This window comes from Sceloporus undulatus, chromosome 1 (genome assembly GCF_019175285.1).
Source record: "Sceloporus undulatus isolate JIND9_A2432 ecotype Alabama chromosome 1, SceUnd_v1.1, whole genome shotgun sequence".
Taxonomy (NCBI): Eukaryota; Metazoa; Chordata; class Lepidosauria; order Squamata; family Phrynosomatidae; genus Sceloporus; species Sceloporus undulatus.
The window spans coordinates 109,370,802-109,389,087 of record NC_056522.1 but is presented as its reverse complement, the minus strand read 5'-3'; the positions used below and the strand labels follow the sequence as shown (position 1 = coordinate 109,389,087).

The 18,286-nt window shown below is 41.3% G+C and overlaps 1 protein-coding gene across 3 annotated transcripts; it reads left to right on the top strand.

Moving 5' to 3' along the window:
* Positions 1–4,031: 4,031 nt before the first annotated feature.
* MFSD4B (major facilitator superfamily domain containing 4B) lies at positions 4,032–18,113 on the top strand. Of its 3 annotated transcripts, none has more exons than XM_042444973.1 (4): positions 4,032–4,209; positions 10,304–10,472; positions 12,277–12,393; positions 14,341–18,113. In XM_042444973.1, exons 1-4 carry the CDS (start codon positions 4,048–4,050, stop codon positions 15,552–15,554), a joined length of 1,662 nt encoding a protein of 553 aa, XP_042300907.1. In that variant the 5' UTR covers positions 4,032–4,047; the 3' UTR covers positions 15,555–18,113. The 3 variants fall into 3 exon arrangements, with proteins under 3 accessions (XP_042300907.1, XP_042300906.1, XP_042300909.1); XM_042444972.1 differs by lacking the exon at positions 4,032–4,209 and adding an exon at positions 6,629–7,049; XM_042444975.1 differs by lacking the exon at positions 4,032–4,209 and adding an exon at positions 8,896–9,392.
* The last annotated feature ends 173 nt before the right edge of the window (positions 18,114–18,286 follow it).

Sequence of the window (18,286 nt, the reverse complement as noted above, 5' to 3'; positions counted from 1 at the left end):
TTAAATCATTGATTAAAGTGCTGTATGAAGATCAAAATACATATTCAGCAGCACTGATATCCTGTTTTCCCCAAAATAAAACATATCCGTAAAATAAGCCGTAGCAGGATTTCTAAGCATTTGCGCAATAAAAACCATACCCCGAAAATAAGAGATAGTGATAGGCCCGGCATGGAATGGAAGGGGGCGGGAAGGGAGGAGAAAGACTGGGGCCAATGGTTCTAAAGGAAATGGGGTTGCAAGAAATTCAAGATGGAATTCTGGGCTTGGAGAGCTGTGACGATGTTCCAGAAGAAGAAGACTTAACTATATTTGAATAAATGTGAATTGTTGTACCATACATAATAAAAATATGACATCCCCTGAAAATAAGCCATAGTGTGTCTTCTTGAAGAAAAATAAATATAAGACAGTGTCTTATTTTTGGGGGAACACGGTACATCTCTTCCCACATATCTATGTCACATAATCATTAGGAATTTAGCAGCAAGATGTACACACTGAAATGTAGTTTCTAACATTTGAGAATAGTACCTGGAAGTTCCCTGATATCCTACAGCCTTTAAGAGATGGGAAAACAACACTTTGTGATAATTTCAGTACTAAAAAAAACAGACCAGTATAATAAAGTATGTGGGTTCCAGTAAAAAGCTTATCTCCTTCCAATATCACACTATATTTTGTGAGATTATGAGCAATGTGAACAGAAAATCAGGGACCTCAGAGCTATTTTTAAGTGATAAGACTCAGCATTAAGACAGGTTTTTATTAATTTTGCCTACTTGCAGAGATGTTTCTACAAAACAGTTAAAAATATAATATATTGTATTAAAATAAATAAAAAAAACCCCTGAAGCAATCCGACTAAAATTAGAGCATTGACAAAGTAATAAATGAAATATAAAAAAACCTGAGAAATTAAAAAAATGTACACGGGATGGTCCAAAACACATTGCAGAAATAATCAATGTTGAGACCCCTTTAACTGCCTTGGTTCAATGTTAGGGAATCCTGGGAACTGTAGTTTATTGTGGTATCAGAGCTCTCTGACAGAAGACTAAATGTCTCCCAGAACTACAGTTCCCAGAATTCCCTAGCATTGAACCAGGCAGTTAAAGTGATCTCAGACAGGATTATTTCTGCAGTGTGTTTTGGACGTATGTCAAGCAACCGGAAAAGTATATAAGAACCTATTAAGTGAATACAAAGATACCTGCAACATCTAACATATCTGCCCCTTCACTTCATTATTTTAAAACCAAAAGATAGATACGTTAGAAGATAAGGTTTAGACCCATAATACTATCAAAAAGAAATACAAAATGTGTATCTCCTAGGGCTGAGGTGTGGAGGCTGTCCTGATGCAAAACCTGGAATTAGGGATATTATAGTGAGGTGCTCACATTCACTTTTGATGGTAACATGTTTAGGGTACTGAGAATAAAAGGGGGTTGTAAATTGCAGGAATGGGCTTTGAAAAGTTAAATATCAATACTATACAATAAAGTGATTAATAGTGAGAAGGAAAAAAAGCCAGCTTCATATGGAAAAAACTGATGGAAAAAACAGAAAAGGCTACTTCCAAGATGGACATATAATTAAAAAAAATAATTAAAATTTTCCTTTCAGACTTCTGTTTTTGACACATTCTTTCTCACATTTTTGTGTGTTTTGGTTTCATTCGCCTGAGTTACTTTAAAAGGAGTACTGTACTTTCTGGTGAAAATATCAGAGTTAAATGGACAATGGGCCCATCAGTCATTACTAGTCAAGATGGCTGTATACATGGCCTCCTCTATTACAGGCAGCATGCTTGTATGTATCACTTGCTAGAGAGAGAGTAGGATACAGGATGCAGTTGCACTTATGTTTTGCTGATGGGCTTTCCATAGACAGTTGGGCACTCTGTGAACAGAATATTGGACTAGATAGTTCCTCAGTCCACCATTGTTCTTGTGCCCCTGTATCAGCCCAGATATTGAAGAACTGGAGATGTTTTTGTGGGGTTCTGAAAGAACTCTTAAACCTAAATTGAAAACTCAAGAATACAGAGAAATACAGCTTATGAAGTAGCAAGGCTTTGGGAAGAGTGTGGGTCTCCTAGTTTAGGCAGTGAGCAGCAATATATGGACTTCACTTTTTCTGGGATAATCAGTAAGCAAAGGTAGTACCTTTGAGATTAATTGCAAAAGACGTTGGAGCATAAGCTTTTGCATGCTACATCTTCTTTATAGTTCGTCTCAAAGGGTGCTACAAGATTCCTTTGCAGACTGATATTCCATACTGACTATGGGCTGAAAGGGAGAAAACCACACGCCGTGGCCCAAATCCGCCTTCAACCTGGCTGAAAAAGGAATTGCAAAGAGCCGCTCCTCCTCACCTGGCAAAAATCTGACTTTTCATGTTTCACTGCAGATGGAAGCCAGCTTTAAGACGCTCCGGCAGCATGAGATGTATAAATGCTGTGCTGTTGGAACACCTTGAAACCACCCATGTGTAAACGGCTAGGGCAGCTTCAGGGTGGCTTCAGGACATGTGACATATAAATGCTGCACTCCAAAGCTGCCCAGATGACAGCACAAAAGGGCCGCCTGTTTCAGCCCTCAGTTTCTATGTTTCTGAATTCTACCCCTTTTCTGGGAGTAGTGACCCACATCCCCCCTAAAAACAAAAGAAAATCAATAAAGGGCAAATCAGTTCTTTGTGCAATCATTCATGTGTTTATTTGGGGGCATATGACCTGTTGGCATAAAAGTGTGCATTTTGTTTTTCACATCTTATTAGGTTCACATTTTCCATGGGGCAGCAAAGCTTATATTCATTTTAAGCACTGGCACTGGAGTTCACTTTTAGGTATCAACTTTGAATGCAAATATATATTAAGTGTCCTAAAATATATATATAATTCTACAAACATGTTACACTTGGTCCATCTTAATAATTAGTAGATGATGGTTGACAATAAAGTTAAGTCAGAAATCTGAGTGATAAAAGTACACTCGTCTCCCCACGTTGGCGGCTTTTAACTTTTGTGGATGTGATTATTCACAGATTTTATTGATATGTTCTCTCTAAGAATATTTAGGTCCTCCAATGCAACTCTATGGTCAACTTTAACCAAAAGTTGCACTATAGGACCTAGAGATTCCTAGAGAGGACACTCCACTAGGCATTTGTAGCTCCTCCAGTGCAGCTCTATGGTCAGTGTCTGGCAGATGTTGACACATAGTTGCACTGGAGGACCTAGAGGTTGCTAGAGAGGTATTCTCTCAGCTAAAAACACAGTGTTTTTGTTATTTGCGATTTCCCCACATTCACAGGGGTCCTGTGTCCCTAACCCCAGCAAATGTGGATGGGTGAGTGTAGAAGTGGATGCAAGGGAGTTTTATTACATGTACTTGTTTATGAGTTGAAATATTACTACCCACTAGAAAGTGAGATTGGTAAGTACGTCATTTCACATTTAGCCTTATCAGTGGAATGTAATCTGTTGCAGATAATGACTTGCAAAAGATCAAGTAATAATTTCTTAGATAACATTCCTGTTTCCATCTTTTCTTGTTATATTGTAAACTGTTTTCTTTTACTGTAACTTTCCATTTTTTATACCTGTCTGAAATGTAATAATTTAAATTTAATCCCTCACTTTTATTTACAAATTAAACATGTTCATTTATGTCATCTCACCTATAAAAGATATATTCTACCTGCTTGGTCAATGCTATTTGTCTTTGCATAGGGCCTGTGTTTCTGAAAAGCTCCTTGATTCAAACTTCATTCATGATGTTCTTGACTTTGATAACTAACAGATCAGAATTAAGTACCAGTCATCGCTTGGAACAAAATGTACTGGCACAGATATGTAATACCCTTAAGAATCCCTTTCCAGAGCTTGAAAATTTAAAGAAACAATTTAAACTCCACCACATCCAACAGTTATCTACTCATATTTGCAATTTTTAAAAAAATAATTGTATCTTGCTGTCTCTGAAAAGTAAATAGTTACTTCATGTCACTTAAAAAAAAATACTGCAGCAAGCCATTGGCATGTGCAACAAAACATACATTCCTCCCTTCTGTTTTGCAGCCACCTCAACACCTGCCACAGAGCATAAGGGCCAGCACTGCAACCAATTCATATTCTTCCTCCGCCATTTAGCAAGGTGGCACCTCTTTAACTATAAAAGTAACCAAGTTATAGTGACACAGGTGAGAAGTTGTACCTTGTTAAATTTGAGCTGTAGTGTGGTGTAGTTACAGAAACTTTCATAATTTGGGGGAAGAACAATTTAGTTACTTCAAAACTCTGGAATACCCTTTTTATTAGGATCAGAATCAATATGGCATGAAAAGGTCACTGTCCATCTTAATTTTGTTCTAACAAAGACGCTTGTCTTAGTCAGGTGTTCATCTTGCACAATGCTGGCTCCAACAGAATACTATATACTACTATGCATGAGACATAACTATGGCTGCATCTGCACTGCAGAAATAATGAAATTCGATGCCATTTCAACTGCCTTTCTGTGGGATCCTTGGATTTGTAGTGGCACCAGAGCTCTCTGTCAGAGAAGGGTAAATATCTCACATAACTACAAATCCCAGAATTTTATAGCATGGAGCCACGGCAGTTAAAGTGGCGCCAAACTGCATTACTTCTGCAGTGCAGACACAATCTATGTCATTGAGCACCTAAACAAGTAAAACTTTTTTCTAGTCAAAGAGGGAAATCTATGTTGGCCACCACTGAGACTGCAGCCTGCCTTTACTCGCCTGTCTTACTGCAAGACTTACTTCTTTGAATGTAGGTCAAAGAAGAAAAAGAAGAGGCTATGGGCTACAAAACCCTGCATTTGGGGTTGGAGAACAAGTATGCTAGACCAAGTGGAGAAGTCTGCCTTTGTTGTAATCTCAGCTTTGATTTGGAAACCAAATGGAGGAAATGGACCACATTACAAGGGCATTTAAAAGAAATAAGTAATAAAAAAATAAATACAATAGGGAGTAGGGCTGGATGGCCCTCGTGGTCTCTCCCAACTCTATGATTCCATTAGTATTAGTATTTCTTCTTACCTGCTTCTCTCCCTGGATCTAGGTGGGGAACAACAACAAACCAACAATTAAGAACATCAGTTTAAAACACACTAATTAAAACATGCCACAGTTTGTCATGACAAATAAGACGTACACATTTTAAAACAGTCTATATTTAATGTTTTGGCTGGCTTATCCAGATGATATTTAAAGTGTGAATTTTAAACAATGAATTTTAGATTTAGATTGTTTTTAATATGTGCACATCTCATTTGTCCTTTTAAGTCAATAGATTTAACTGATGCTTGTTTTTTAATTGTCGTCGTCAGCCGCCTCAATCCATGGGGAGAGGCAGGTAAGACATAAATATTGTTGTTGTTATTATTGCTCAAATTCAGCATCTTAATTCCCTGTCTAAAATGATCCCATGTGACCTTGAATCTTTGAAGTTGGTTTTTAAGGATCTGTATTTTAGCTTGTCTTTGTTTGTCTTTGTTATTGTTTCCTGCCCTTTTTTTACGGGGGGGGGGGGAATAAATGCAGAAAACCGTATCTGGATAAGGCTGCTGGAAGAGACTGGTCCTCAGTGCTGTTTTAAATTTGGCAGCATATTGAGAAAGACATTAAAACTGGCCTACATGCAACCACTGGTCCCAGCTAAAGGAACGACCAGGGATTGCCTAAGCGCCAGGCCATTGCATTAATCTCCAGTTTAGTGGCTCTCAACTGTCCTAAATGCTGTGACCCTGTAATACCGTTCCTCCTCTTGTGGTGATGCCCAACCGTAAGACTGCGGCGTTTCGGTTCCTAAGGCCATTGGAAATATGCGTTCTCTGATGGTCCTCGGCGACCCCTGCGAAAGGGTCGTTTGCCCCCCAGGTTGAGAACACTGCTCTAGTGCAAAGAAAGTGATGCTGAGGAAGATGACTTTGACCGCATTTGGAGTGTGAAATGCCAGACGCCCAAGCTGCGTTCAGGGAAGGACGGGGCACAAGGGGCCGTATTGCGCACATCGCTCTAAGACACACTGCAGGGATAATCCACTTTGAGAGCGCTTTAACCGCCCGGGCGCAATGCTAGGCCATTCTGGGAGCGGGGGTTTTGTGAGACTTTTATCCTTCTCCTGCCACTATAAACTCCAACTCCCAGGATTCCCTAGCAGCACTGAGCCAGGGCAGTTAAAGTGGTCTCCAACTGGATTATTTCTGCAGTGTGTTTTGGGCCACAGATTGGATAACAGCCCATCAAGGATTTCCAGGAGAAAGAAAGGCAGCTCCGCTCTGGGCCCACAACAAACTCCAGCTCCCAGGATTCCATAGCCTTGAGCCAGCAGGGCAATTAAAGCGGTGCCAAATCGGATCATCTCTCTAGTGTGGAATCAGCCTTTGTAATCTGAGGGTGGCATTTCCCCTCCTCTCTAACGGTTTCCCGACCCAACTGTCAAAGAAGCCCCGCCCCCTCTTCGCGCAGCCCGGGGAGGCCATTTTGAGTGTGGGCAAAGCCCGCTCCAGTGAAGGACCAATCACCGGCGAGAGGGAGGGAAGAAAAAACCCTAACGGTTTTTTAACCAATGGGAGCTTAAAGAGCATCTGTGACGCAAACGGTGGGTGTGGGGAAAGCATCCAATGGCTAGGGTTCGGAGGCGTTTCCCGCCGCAGAGGTTTCTGGGAGTTGTAGTCTTGGAGGTGGCCACGTGATGCCACAACAGAGCTATGGCGGCGGGGGAGCGGAGGAAGCAGGTCCGCTTCGCCCGCGTTGAAGAAGAAGGAGAAGGAGAAAATGGCGGCGAAGAGGAGGAGGATGAAGGAGGAGGATTTAAGGAGGGCGCTGAGGGGAAGGAGCCCTCCGGAGGAGAAGGAAGGGAAGCGCTGCTTTCTCCGGAGGTCCAGGTGGCTGGCGGAGGCGGCCCAGGGCGAAGGCGAGGAGCAGGAGAAGCAGCGGCCCCTCCGTCCCCGCTTCGCCGCGGGCTCATGTGGCTCACCTCGGCCGTCCTTTGCGCCGCTTTCCTGGGCCTGGTAAGCAGCCTCAGGGGCGCATGCGCACTGCGCGGATACTCCGCTTCGAAAGCGCTTTAACCGCTAGGGAACCCTGGGAAGTGTAGTCCATTTGTGGCAGCGCCAGATCTCTCTCTCTCTCTCTCTCCAGAGTAGTAATAAGGATGATAATAATCATTAACATTAAAACATCATTATAAAATAAACTTTATTTATAACCTTTATTGATGCAGCTTAATAAGCCCCTTCTTCTCAGCTCTCCCTGCTCCGTTCTCCGCAGCAGGGAGACCTTCTGGGGCCTTCGCTCTATGGCCGGCTTTAGCCAGCAGTCCATTGAATACCAATGGTACAAACAGATGAGTCAAAATAGGAAAGGAGGCTGTCTGTGGAGCCTGACAGACGGAGCACCAGGAGGAGGAGGAGGAGAAACAGGTGAAAGCAAGCCCCTCAAGGGCTTTCAAGGGTTTCCCAGCAGCACTCGGCCATGTAAAGCGGTCTCAAACGGGGGTTATTTCTGGAGTGCGCTTTGGGCCTCATAGGACTTGTAGCTTCGCAAGGCTCTTACAGGGCTGGCAGTAGGAGCAGGAATAAGGAGCCTTCTTAGCCTTCCCTGCCACCAACTCGGTCTCCTTTTCCCAGGACCAAGGCCTCTAGTTCGGCCTTTTCTGGCCAGGAGGAATCCCACAGCATCCTCCATTTTGAGCATGGATTTATATTTCTGCAAGTGCTTTTAGCCTTTCTTTGGTCATGCTCTACGTTTCTCTTGAGTGCCTTGTCCTCCTCAATGGTTAGGAGGCCTTGCAAAACTACACATCCAAGGGCTCTCTAGGATGAAGTCAGAGAAGTCAAAGGGGCAGTAGTTAAAAGTCAAACTGCTTTATCCAGTGAACCAACTTGATCAGTGGACCAGCGTTTGACTCCTAGTTTGGCCATGAAACCCACTGGGGGACCTTGGGCAAGTCACACTCTCTCAGCCTCCTCAGGGGAAGGCAGTGCAAAACCACTGGACAAATCTTGCCAAGGAAACCCCATGACAGAGTCCCCTTGTGTGTGTTGTGTGCCTTCAGGCATTCAAGCATTCAGACTTAGGGCATCCCTAAGGTGAACCTATCACAGGGGTTGGCATGTTTCATCAGAGGTGGTTCGCCACTGCCATCCTCTGAGGCTGAGAGAGTGTGATTTGCCCAAGGCCACCCGGTGGGTTTTCATGGCCAAGCTGGGATTTGAGCATTGTCTCCAGAGCCCTAATCCAACACTCAAACCACACTTTAGGATCACCGTAGATCCTATTTCAACAGTGTAGTAGTAGTTCTTGTGTGCCTTGAAGCATCTCCAAATTATGGCAACCCTAAGGCGAGCCTGTCGTGGGGTTTTCTGGGTCTGGGGCTGTGTGACTCACGCAAGATCACCCAGTCAAGAAAACTCCATGATAGGTTCACCTTAGGGTTGCCTTAAGCTGGAAACGCTTGAAGGCACACAGCAGCACACACACAGGGTGACCCTGTCATGGGGTCTTCTTGGCAGGATCTCTTGGGTTTCCATGGCTGAGCAGAGAATCGAATCCTGGTCTCCACTGTGCCACACTGGCTCTCCCTGCAGTGTAGATGATCCTCATTTAGAGCGGTGGAAGAGCTGGGGGCAAGGATGAGTCTTGGCATGGAGCCTCTTCTTGAAAACGCTGTGCGAGTGACAGCCGGCAGGTGCAAGAAAGCACACAGGTGAAATCAAGGAAACTTGGTTCCTGGAAGAGACCCATGGAAACGGCTTCCTCCTCGGGGTACACAGAAACCTTTTCTGGATGCTTCCATGGAGTGAAAAAGCAGTTTGTTAGTAAAAGACACCCCCCCCCCCCCCCCCCACCTCCCCCTCCCTCCAGTGAAATGTTAGGATTTATAGTCCTTGGCATAATTTGCAGGATAAAATATTAAAATGCAATAACAATGCTGTAAAGAAAGGAAACATTTCCAATTAAAAATCCCATTGTGGAAGAAAGGCGGGATAGAAACCCTTGAAATAAATAAACTAATAAATAAATATGATGATGGCTAGCAGTACACAATGGGATTAGATAAATTAGTGGATGAGAAGATTATCAAACGGCTACTAGCTATGATGACAATATGGGCTCTCCAGAAGCAAAGATGGCAGCCTCTTAACACCAGTTGGTGCAGAATTGGCCTCATTATGCTTTAATCATAGAGTTGGAAGAGACCGCAAGGGCCATCCAGTCCAACCCCATTCTGCCATGCAGGAACTCTCAAAGCATACTCACCGGTCATGCTTTTATCTGTTTTAATACCGATAATAACAAGGTGCCTTAAGATCCAGTTGTGATAGGTCTTCTTTTCCTAGAGGGATGCAAATGTAAGTGAACAAAATAATGATGAATAATTTAAATTGTTTTACTGATTTCTTTCTAGTTATAAACCTTACAAGACTATAGTGTTACAAGCCTTTCCTAATGAGTTGTTGTTATGTATTACACAAAGCACAATCTTTACAGTGTTCATTAATTTTACAGCGCTCTCTTTTAAATAAGCATCTATTGGGTCATCTGAAGTGTCAGCCAAATACTCTATTTTCTGTAATTTTTGTGTGCAAATGTTTTTAATACTAGCAGGTGTATATTTCATTATTGTACCATCATGAATAAAGGCAGCAAATTCTTAGTCAGGGGTAGGCCCCAGCCCGGTCCTGCCGCTGATTGCCGCCGGAGCCTTTGGCCTCTCGCGTGAGGGCATGGGGCCTTTGGCCTATTAGGAGGAGACAGGCAAGGGTGGGCAAGCAGCGGGCAAGGGGGGCAATTGTCTATAGAAGCCTCCAAAACATGCATTTATATTAACATTTTTTAAAAAATCAAAATTTTTTGCATGTCCTCCATATTTTTTTTTAAAAAAGTGTCTTCCATTTGAAAATTTTGTCTTACATTTGTCCTGGTTTATTTATTTATTTAATTTTTTAAAAAATTATTTAACTATTTATTTTTTGGCTTCGGCCCCCCAGTTGTCTGAGCGACAGCAGTCCGGCCCCCGGCTCAAAAAGGTTGCCTACCCCTGTTCTTAGTTATTAATTTTAGTAGCTTTTTTTAATGTTGTGGAGGGAGAGAAGTGTTTGTAGGAATTACTGATTTATTTATTTTGCGTCAAATACTTTGGATTCAGTAGTAAGTACCTTGATTTGTGTGGGAGGGATGGTGCGCAATGTCCTCCTCTGCCTCAGCAACATGTCTTATGCCAGCTTTGGCTTGGTTAACCACAGTTTGACTTGCTTTCCAGGGTATGGCCATTGCTATCCTAGGGCCCACATTTCCAGACCTGGCTGCAAATGTGAACAAAAACGTCAGTCAGATCTCTTTCATCTTTGTGGGTCGTTCATCGGGGTATTTTGTTGGTTCTTTGATTGGTGGAATACTTGTTGACTGCATGAATGCCCATGTCCTCTTAGGTAAGTACACAGAATTGAACATTTGTGTTATATATCGTTGTAGTAGGGGCTGTATATGTTTCCCTGTCTGGATGGGTAATTGCAAGTACTAATATATGGTGTATGGCATAACAGCCAGGATAGGTGCTTATAGCCTGATGCATAAAGTTGAACTCCTACATTGGCAGATCAAGAGGGGAAATGGGCAAGAGCCTGGATTCAGTCACCCTCCCATTACTCTTTTATGACAAACTCCTGATTGGTAGTATTTCAGTTCATACAGAAATGTCCATTATAGGGATGAGTCTGTTAACAATTTCACATGGGCTTACTCTTAAGTGTCTTCCATCCTGTTTTCTGTGGATTAAAAGAAAACACAATTGTTTTGCATTTTTCTCAAAATGCAGATTTACCCCTGTAATACAAGCCCTTATACTCTGCAAGTATTTGTACAAGCCTTTCTAACAAAGAACAGTACTGTACATTATAAGAAAGCTGGAAAGAAAACAAACTTTGGAAGGTAATTGTATTATTATCCACATTAGTCTAGGGCATGTAATTTAGGCTGATTTGCTTGAATAAATGTTATCAAACCCAATTCTCCAATGTCCCTATAATATGAAAGGATAAGGTCTACTTTGATAGATGCATCATGCACACTGTCTAGCTCTTTATTCCTTGGGGGAACACCAGCAGTAAAGTCAAATGTCATTAAATCCAGCCCTAATACAATGCATGACTTACCCTGTAGCCCAAACAGTCAGTTGTGTGACAATAAAGATGCACAGGCAGCCAGAGATTTTCCATACTTTCCCTGTCAAACATGCAGAGCTTCATGTGGCACTCTTGAAATGAATTTGTTTAGCTTAATCCCTTTATAGGGTTTGATCCAAGTTGTTGTATTCCTTTGTTTGTGCACACAGAGGTTGGCATCCAGCTCAGCAGTTATGAGACTGTAAGCTGGACATACCATCTTGTAAATGCTAGGAATTCACATTGTTAATGGCCAAATGTGACCCTCAAAAGGCAGCACTCCCTCCCCTCAACCAAAGGCTGTGCATGATGTTCCAGATCAGGGCACTGGGAAATGACATCTGCAGTAGTCTCTCCTAAACTTGGGAGAAGCAGTTATAGCAAGACCCCAAGAGGTCTCTCCAGCTCCCTGTTCTTGATGTGCTCTGTGACTAGGAGAGTGCTGGCATCATTTCCCCGAACTCTGATCTGCAGTGCCTTGGAAACCTTTTGGTTGAGGTGCTGCCAGACTGAGAAGATAGGTTTTTAGAAGGGGTGGCATCATCAGACATAACTAAGATAATGGTGCTTTTCTACCATAGTTATATTTGACAGTGCAGGATCTTTGCTAATATATTTTCTGTGCTGTTAGGAATTTTGTGCTGAAGGAAATGCTTTTGTACACTTTCAGCTGTCTTCTTTTGGGAGGTGAACAGTACAGTTTTATGCATGCCCACTGGGACTATGTGCAAGACTGAAGCCTGTGTATGCTTCTGAGGTCAGAATGTAGTATTGGATTTCAGAATTCTCGATAAGGGATACTCAACCTGTATTAATAAAAATTGAGGTTTGGGTTTTTTTATGTTTTGTTCTGGTAATTCAATGAAGACCATGTAATGCCAAACCACCTCTGATGGTTCATTGCTTAAGAAAACTGTAAAATTCCTGGGGTAGCGATAAGTCAACAAGTGACTTGAAGGCACATACACACTAGTGAAACTGTTTTTGTGGACTTTTTGTACAAAAAGCTAAGTCTGGAAATGTAGCTAGCTATTTTACAAATCATTAATTCTTAAATATCTCTACTTTATAGGCTTGTCTATGCTGGCAACAGCCATGGGCCTGTATGCCATCCCATGGTGTAAGACAGCACTCTTGCTCACAGCCATGATGTCTGTCATTGGTTTTTCAATGGGAGTCCTGGATACAGGTAAAAGAACCAACAGCAGCAACTGCTTTTTTTGACAGCAGTCTGTCTGTTATATTAAGTGTTATTGAATGAGGAGTGTTTTGAATCCCTTAAATGTAAATTGCTTTACTGACTTGCTGGCATTTTAATGATAAGTGCATTGCACCATGCATCCAGAGCTCTTGAACTTGCATCCTGCTTATTTCAGCCAAAGGGCAAACTATACATGCCACTCAGTTGTGTGCCATTGTTCCTTTCATTCTTTTGTTTTGTTATTTGTTTGAGGGGGGGAGAGATTACACATAACTAAGTATTGTGGCTCTTTGGGGTTCTGAGGCAGCTGATTGTGCACATACAGGTTCACTGAGTCTTTTGAAAAGAAGAGGATACCCAGGAGGAGACCTGAGTGTAGGATGCCCCTTATACAATAAGAAAGAGTTACATTTAGCATCCTGTGAGATGAAAGCAAATGTTAAGCTCCTTCAAGTGTCACTGTTGCTGGTAGATGGCCATGAAGTCATTACATTTGAGCTGTCAAAATCCTGAATCACAGTGAAATCAGTACATCTGGAACTTCATGGCCAGGCGTCAAAGAAACTGCTTCATCAATTGGTTGGAAACTATTCCACCCACTAGTTACACACTATAGGACTTTGGGAGACCAGGTTTAAATCCCCAGTAAGCCACAGAAACTGACTGGATGACCTTGGGTAAGTCACACTCTGTCACCTTCAGATGAAGGCAGTGGCAAACCATCTCTGAATAAATCTTGCCTATGACTGGATTGCCATATGGTAACCTGGAAGACCCATAATAACTACATTGTGTGTGGAATGTCAAGGGCACCATGTTGAAGGACCATTGTAGCTCCCATTCAGTCTTACATGCTGCACCAACAATAAAGATCAATCTTTTTATTCCCTTGCTTGTTTTTAGATAAATCCCTCTGAAACACAATGTTTTAGAAGAAAGACTGTATAATAAATTCAGTTGCTATTTGCTTTCACTAATAGAGTCGGGCCTTCTTTACTTGGGGGCTAGGTATTAGAAGTACGCCTTTAATTCTAGTTGGCTGGCCTTTTTTCATCTCCCTTCCTGCATTTAGCTCTGGTCTTCTTTCTTTCATTCCCATTTTCTTGTTTGTTATATTCAGTTCTAGGTAGCCATGGCTTCTAGGGAAAGTCCTTGTTCCCCAAGGGGGGGAAAACCCTGATAATGTGAAAAAGTTAAGAATCTGAAAGGACTTTGTAAGTCTCCTGTTTTCCCCTGCTAGATGACAGAAGCAGAAAAAACGGACTTCAAACAGAGACCTACAACATGTCAAGCTCCCATTAACACCCTCTTTTTTTTGAAACTAGTAAACAGTTGCACTCCAGTTTCTTCCTGCCTGCCTGCCTGCCTTCCTTCCTTTCTGATTTTCCATCTGTGCGTTGTCTACTCTCATTCAGCCGTATGTGTTGTCTAGCCTTTTGTCCTTTGCATTTTAAGTTTGCCACATTATTCTCCCTGTTGAATCCTTAGCATATTTTTGGTTTCTTTATTTAACATCAGTAACTTGTCTGCCTCCATTCCTTTGTTCTTCTCTACTCTGGTTCTTGCATAGTTGCTGCTCTAAGTGTAATTGTTTTAATTGAAGCAATTTTGCATTTTATATGTAAGCTGCATATTTAATAGTGTATATTTTATAAGCTCGAATCAAAAATCTTTTGCTAATGTCTCCAGTGTAAGCCTAAAACACTACATTTCTGTGGTCCACTTTGAATCTAGCCTCAGACATACTGATCAGCTGTCAGGTGTGATGGGGAATAGGTGGCAACAAGAGAAGGAGAAGCAAGAATAGAAAATAGGCTGGTTGGAAGTTTCTGCTTCCCTTTGAGTTTGTCTGTTTTACCTCTTGGACTTTTCCAGTCATTTTTTACATGCAAGCCTGATTCTGATTGAGTGACTGTTTGTTTGTTTGCCTTACAGGTGGCAATGTTGTTGCTTTGGACACATGGGGGACAGAGGCAGGTCCACATATGCAAGCTTTACATTTCAGTTTTGCACTGGGTGCTTTTGTGGCTCCCATCCTGGCCAAGATGGCATTGGGTGACTCTACTATGGATCCACAGGCCCACCAGGGTGGTACCAATGACAGTCAGCCTGCTGTGGATTCTCTTCCTGCTCCTACGTCATCACAGAAGCTACATTTCACCTTGAACTTGATGTGGTCTTATGCTGTGATAGGCACCTACCTCTTGCTTGTCACATTGTTTTTCTTTGTTTTATATTGGAAGACCAGGACTGTTAGGGACAGAAGGAAACTTTCCACACAGAAATACAAGTTTGCCAAATACCACTATGCCCTCATAATTATTCTCTCCATATTCTTTTTTTTTTATGTTGGAGCAGAGGTAACCTATGGGTCTTATATTTTTACTTATGCAAAAACCCACGTTGGCATGAAGGAAAGTGAAGCAGCAGGGTTGAATGCTGCCTTTTGGGGATCGTTTGCAGCTTGCAGGGGATTGGCAATCTGTTTGGCTGCCTGCTCTTATCCTGGGGCTATGATCCTACTGAGTATCATATGCTCCACGGTGTCGTCGTTGTTCCTGACACTGTTCAATACACACTCCATCTCTCTGTGGCTTGGCTCGGCAGTGTATGGAGCATCAATGGCCACCATCTTCCCAAGTGGCATATCCTGGATTGAGCAGTATACCACTATCCAAGGGAAATCAGCAGCGTTGTTTGTGATGGGTGCAGCTATGGGGGAAATGTGTATTCCAGCAGTGGTTGGCTTCCTTCAAGGATTCCATCCTACTATCCCTGTGCTCATGTATACTGCGCTGGGAGCATCAGTCATGACTGCAGTGCTGTTCCCTGTCCTGTATAAATTAGCTACCTCACCCAGTGATGCTAAGCTGAATGATAGTGGAGACAGGAAACTCCGGGAAGCATTATTGTCCAACTCTCACCTTGAGGAGGAGGACGGGGAAGATGGCAGAGAATGGAATGAAGTAGACTTTGAAGTGATTGAAATGAATAACACTCAGCAGAATTCAGTCATCGAAACATCCAAGAAGATCCAAGGGGAGTCTACACTGGCTACTTCCAGCCATCCTTCTTCAGGAAACACATTCACTTCTCCTGTGCTTTCTATTGGATCCCCGAGACGAAAGAATTCAAGTAAAAATGACTAAGGGGCTCTTCTACAGCAAGATGTTTAACTCCTACTCTATAAACATGTGATAATACTGTAGCGGTGAGAAGCTTGGTAAATTCCAGTTGAGGCTGCTTTGTTTAAAAGCATATCTGAGCATGTACCATAGAGGAATATTGTGGGGGAGCTCATCTGGATGAACATGTTGGTAATAGAAAAATAAGGCAGAATTGATACTGTAATATTGATACTGTAATCACTCCTCAAGCTTGTGTGATGGTAAAGTAATTTTGTGTTGCAGAAAGGATTCATCTGCTGACGTCACCGTCGGCTCTTAAGCCTTCACCAAGGCAGTTTACATTTGATTTAAAACCACTTGAAGAAGCACAGGCTTGGTCTTGAGTTCTGGGAGCAGCCTGGGTGGTCCTCATCTTTTATTTTAGTTGTTATTTCAGTTTCTAGCACTACCTTAATGTGGCTATCTAGATAACATATGCCCTTAAATGCTGTTGCATCTTCTAAAAACTGCGTTTCAGAGTGGCATTTGTATATTCCTTGAAAAGCAAGGGCATTATTGCTTATGAACATGTTTACTTATTCCCATATTTTCTGCATGCTGTTTATAATCAACAACAGTTTCTGTACTACTTCCAAGACTGATTCATAAACACTTCCTTCTTATCCAAGATAATATTGAATATTTATTTTGTTGGGTTCATCCTTGGAAGAAAAATCCAGATATTGGTCTATCCTACACTCAGGTGCCCCTGCTTACAGAATATAAGATTCCCTTTATAAAATTACCCTTGATTGTGCCATGTGATGACATTACCCTTGCTAGAGCATGCAGGATGTTGTTTATTATAACCTCTTCTTTTATTAGGAGAAGAGTAAGGCTGCTACATGGTCTTATTCAAATGTTAATGCAAAGGGTATTGTAGTATGCTGCTTTCTGACAAGAAATGCTGTAATCTAGGTCTTGCCATAAATTTTATTTTCATATTGTGGAAAATGGCGATTTACCAAATACATTTTTTTTGCTTATAATTTATAACATAATATCACAATGGTGATTGATGCTCAGGTGTAATGGAGTTGAACAGGTTTGAACTTAGGAGTGACCTTCACTCAGGTTGGCAAAGGTGGGTGGTTAATGTGAAATTGCTGTAGAGGATATATGATCTATATATATGATGTATATATAGCTATAGATAGATATATGATACCTATCCATAGATATATGATCTGTCTATAGCTATAGATAGATATATGATCTTCTGTAGAATGTAGAGAAAACTGAACGTGTGCCTTGGAGACTAGTTTTGATCATGAAATTTAGAATATGCTTTTATATTCCCTTTGAGGTTTTCAGGTATGGTACTGGATTTTAAAATTGAATGTATGGACTATCTGTGCACAAATGTATTTTGCTGTTGCCACAGTGGAATTCTTGTTAAGTGGCCTTAGATTTTAATGGCAATATAATATGTTCATTGTGAAACATTAAAGACTAGAACTTAAAAAAATGAAAGACTATCATTAGCTATGCCTGTAGATTAGTCAGTTTAAAATGATAATGCGACTACCTCACAGGGGTGTTCTGGAATAAAGCATTTCATATTAAAAGTTGGTGAAATAAGAATTTACTTTTTAAAAGATGAGACACATTATAGTAATGTATACTGCATTTGTACACTTATTCATAGGTTTAACTCACAAATACAAGTTTGGTTCCTGATGTCCACATGAACAGAACATCAATGTGTTTAAGCAGATTTTCCCCCCCAGTTTTAATAAGAACATGTTCCAAAGTGCTACTCCAGACATGCAGAAAGGGCTTGAATATGCCTACAAGGATAAGTTCTCTCCTTTGACTGCCAGTGTCTCCTTTCGTATTTCAAGCCCTGAATTTCAAAGGAGGGTTGCCTGTTTCAAGAGAAGCTTCTGAGATTTCTCTTTTGTCTACGACCATTTTATGTAAATACTCTATATAGGCAGATGAGATTTACTCTGCAATAGGGAGAGCTGCTTTTGCAGAATTACAAATCCGGCATTCCTTTGGTCAGCCTGTTTTGTTTTGTTTTGTTTTTGGTTCTGGGCTAAAATACATTATACATTGATTAGTAGCATTTTCAGCAGTCAAATCAAAAGCATGATAAAAAAACACCAAGATTTCTGTTTTGGAGAATACTGGTGTTTGTTATATAAAGGTAATTTGGGTTGGGTTTTTTTTTACACATTCTTGTCAAGCAAAAAAACAAAAAGCAAAAACCTACTGCAATTATAAACTTAGTCTTTCCTGGTGGTGTATATATTCCTGGTATTTGTGTGTTTGTAACTCAGTAAACTGGCATTATGAAGCAGATCAGCCCTGCACTTTGACTTGCACCTTTTGGCACTTTGTTTTAACTGTCAAATGTAATGTTTGCCTTAAATATTGCCTGTGTGACTTGGGTATCAATGGTTTATTTTTCTTTTACTTTTCTTAAGTGTGTCCATTGGTGGGGTTGTTTTTTTTGTAATGCAACTAGAGTGATTGTGTTTACAGGGGTTTGAGAAAATGTGATTTTTCTTCAATAAACTATATCTTTACTAAAAAGAGTCATAAGCATGTTCTTAGGGTGTCAGATAATCAGGTCCATGAGTATCCATGAGTGGACAGCGTGAATTTTATTCAAGGTTTTGTTTATTGAATTTCTAAATGGTACAGAAAATGGAAATTATAAGTAAGCAAATAGGTGAGTTTGTTTAGTAAGGAAAGAAGTGAGGGGG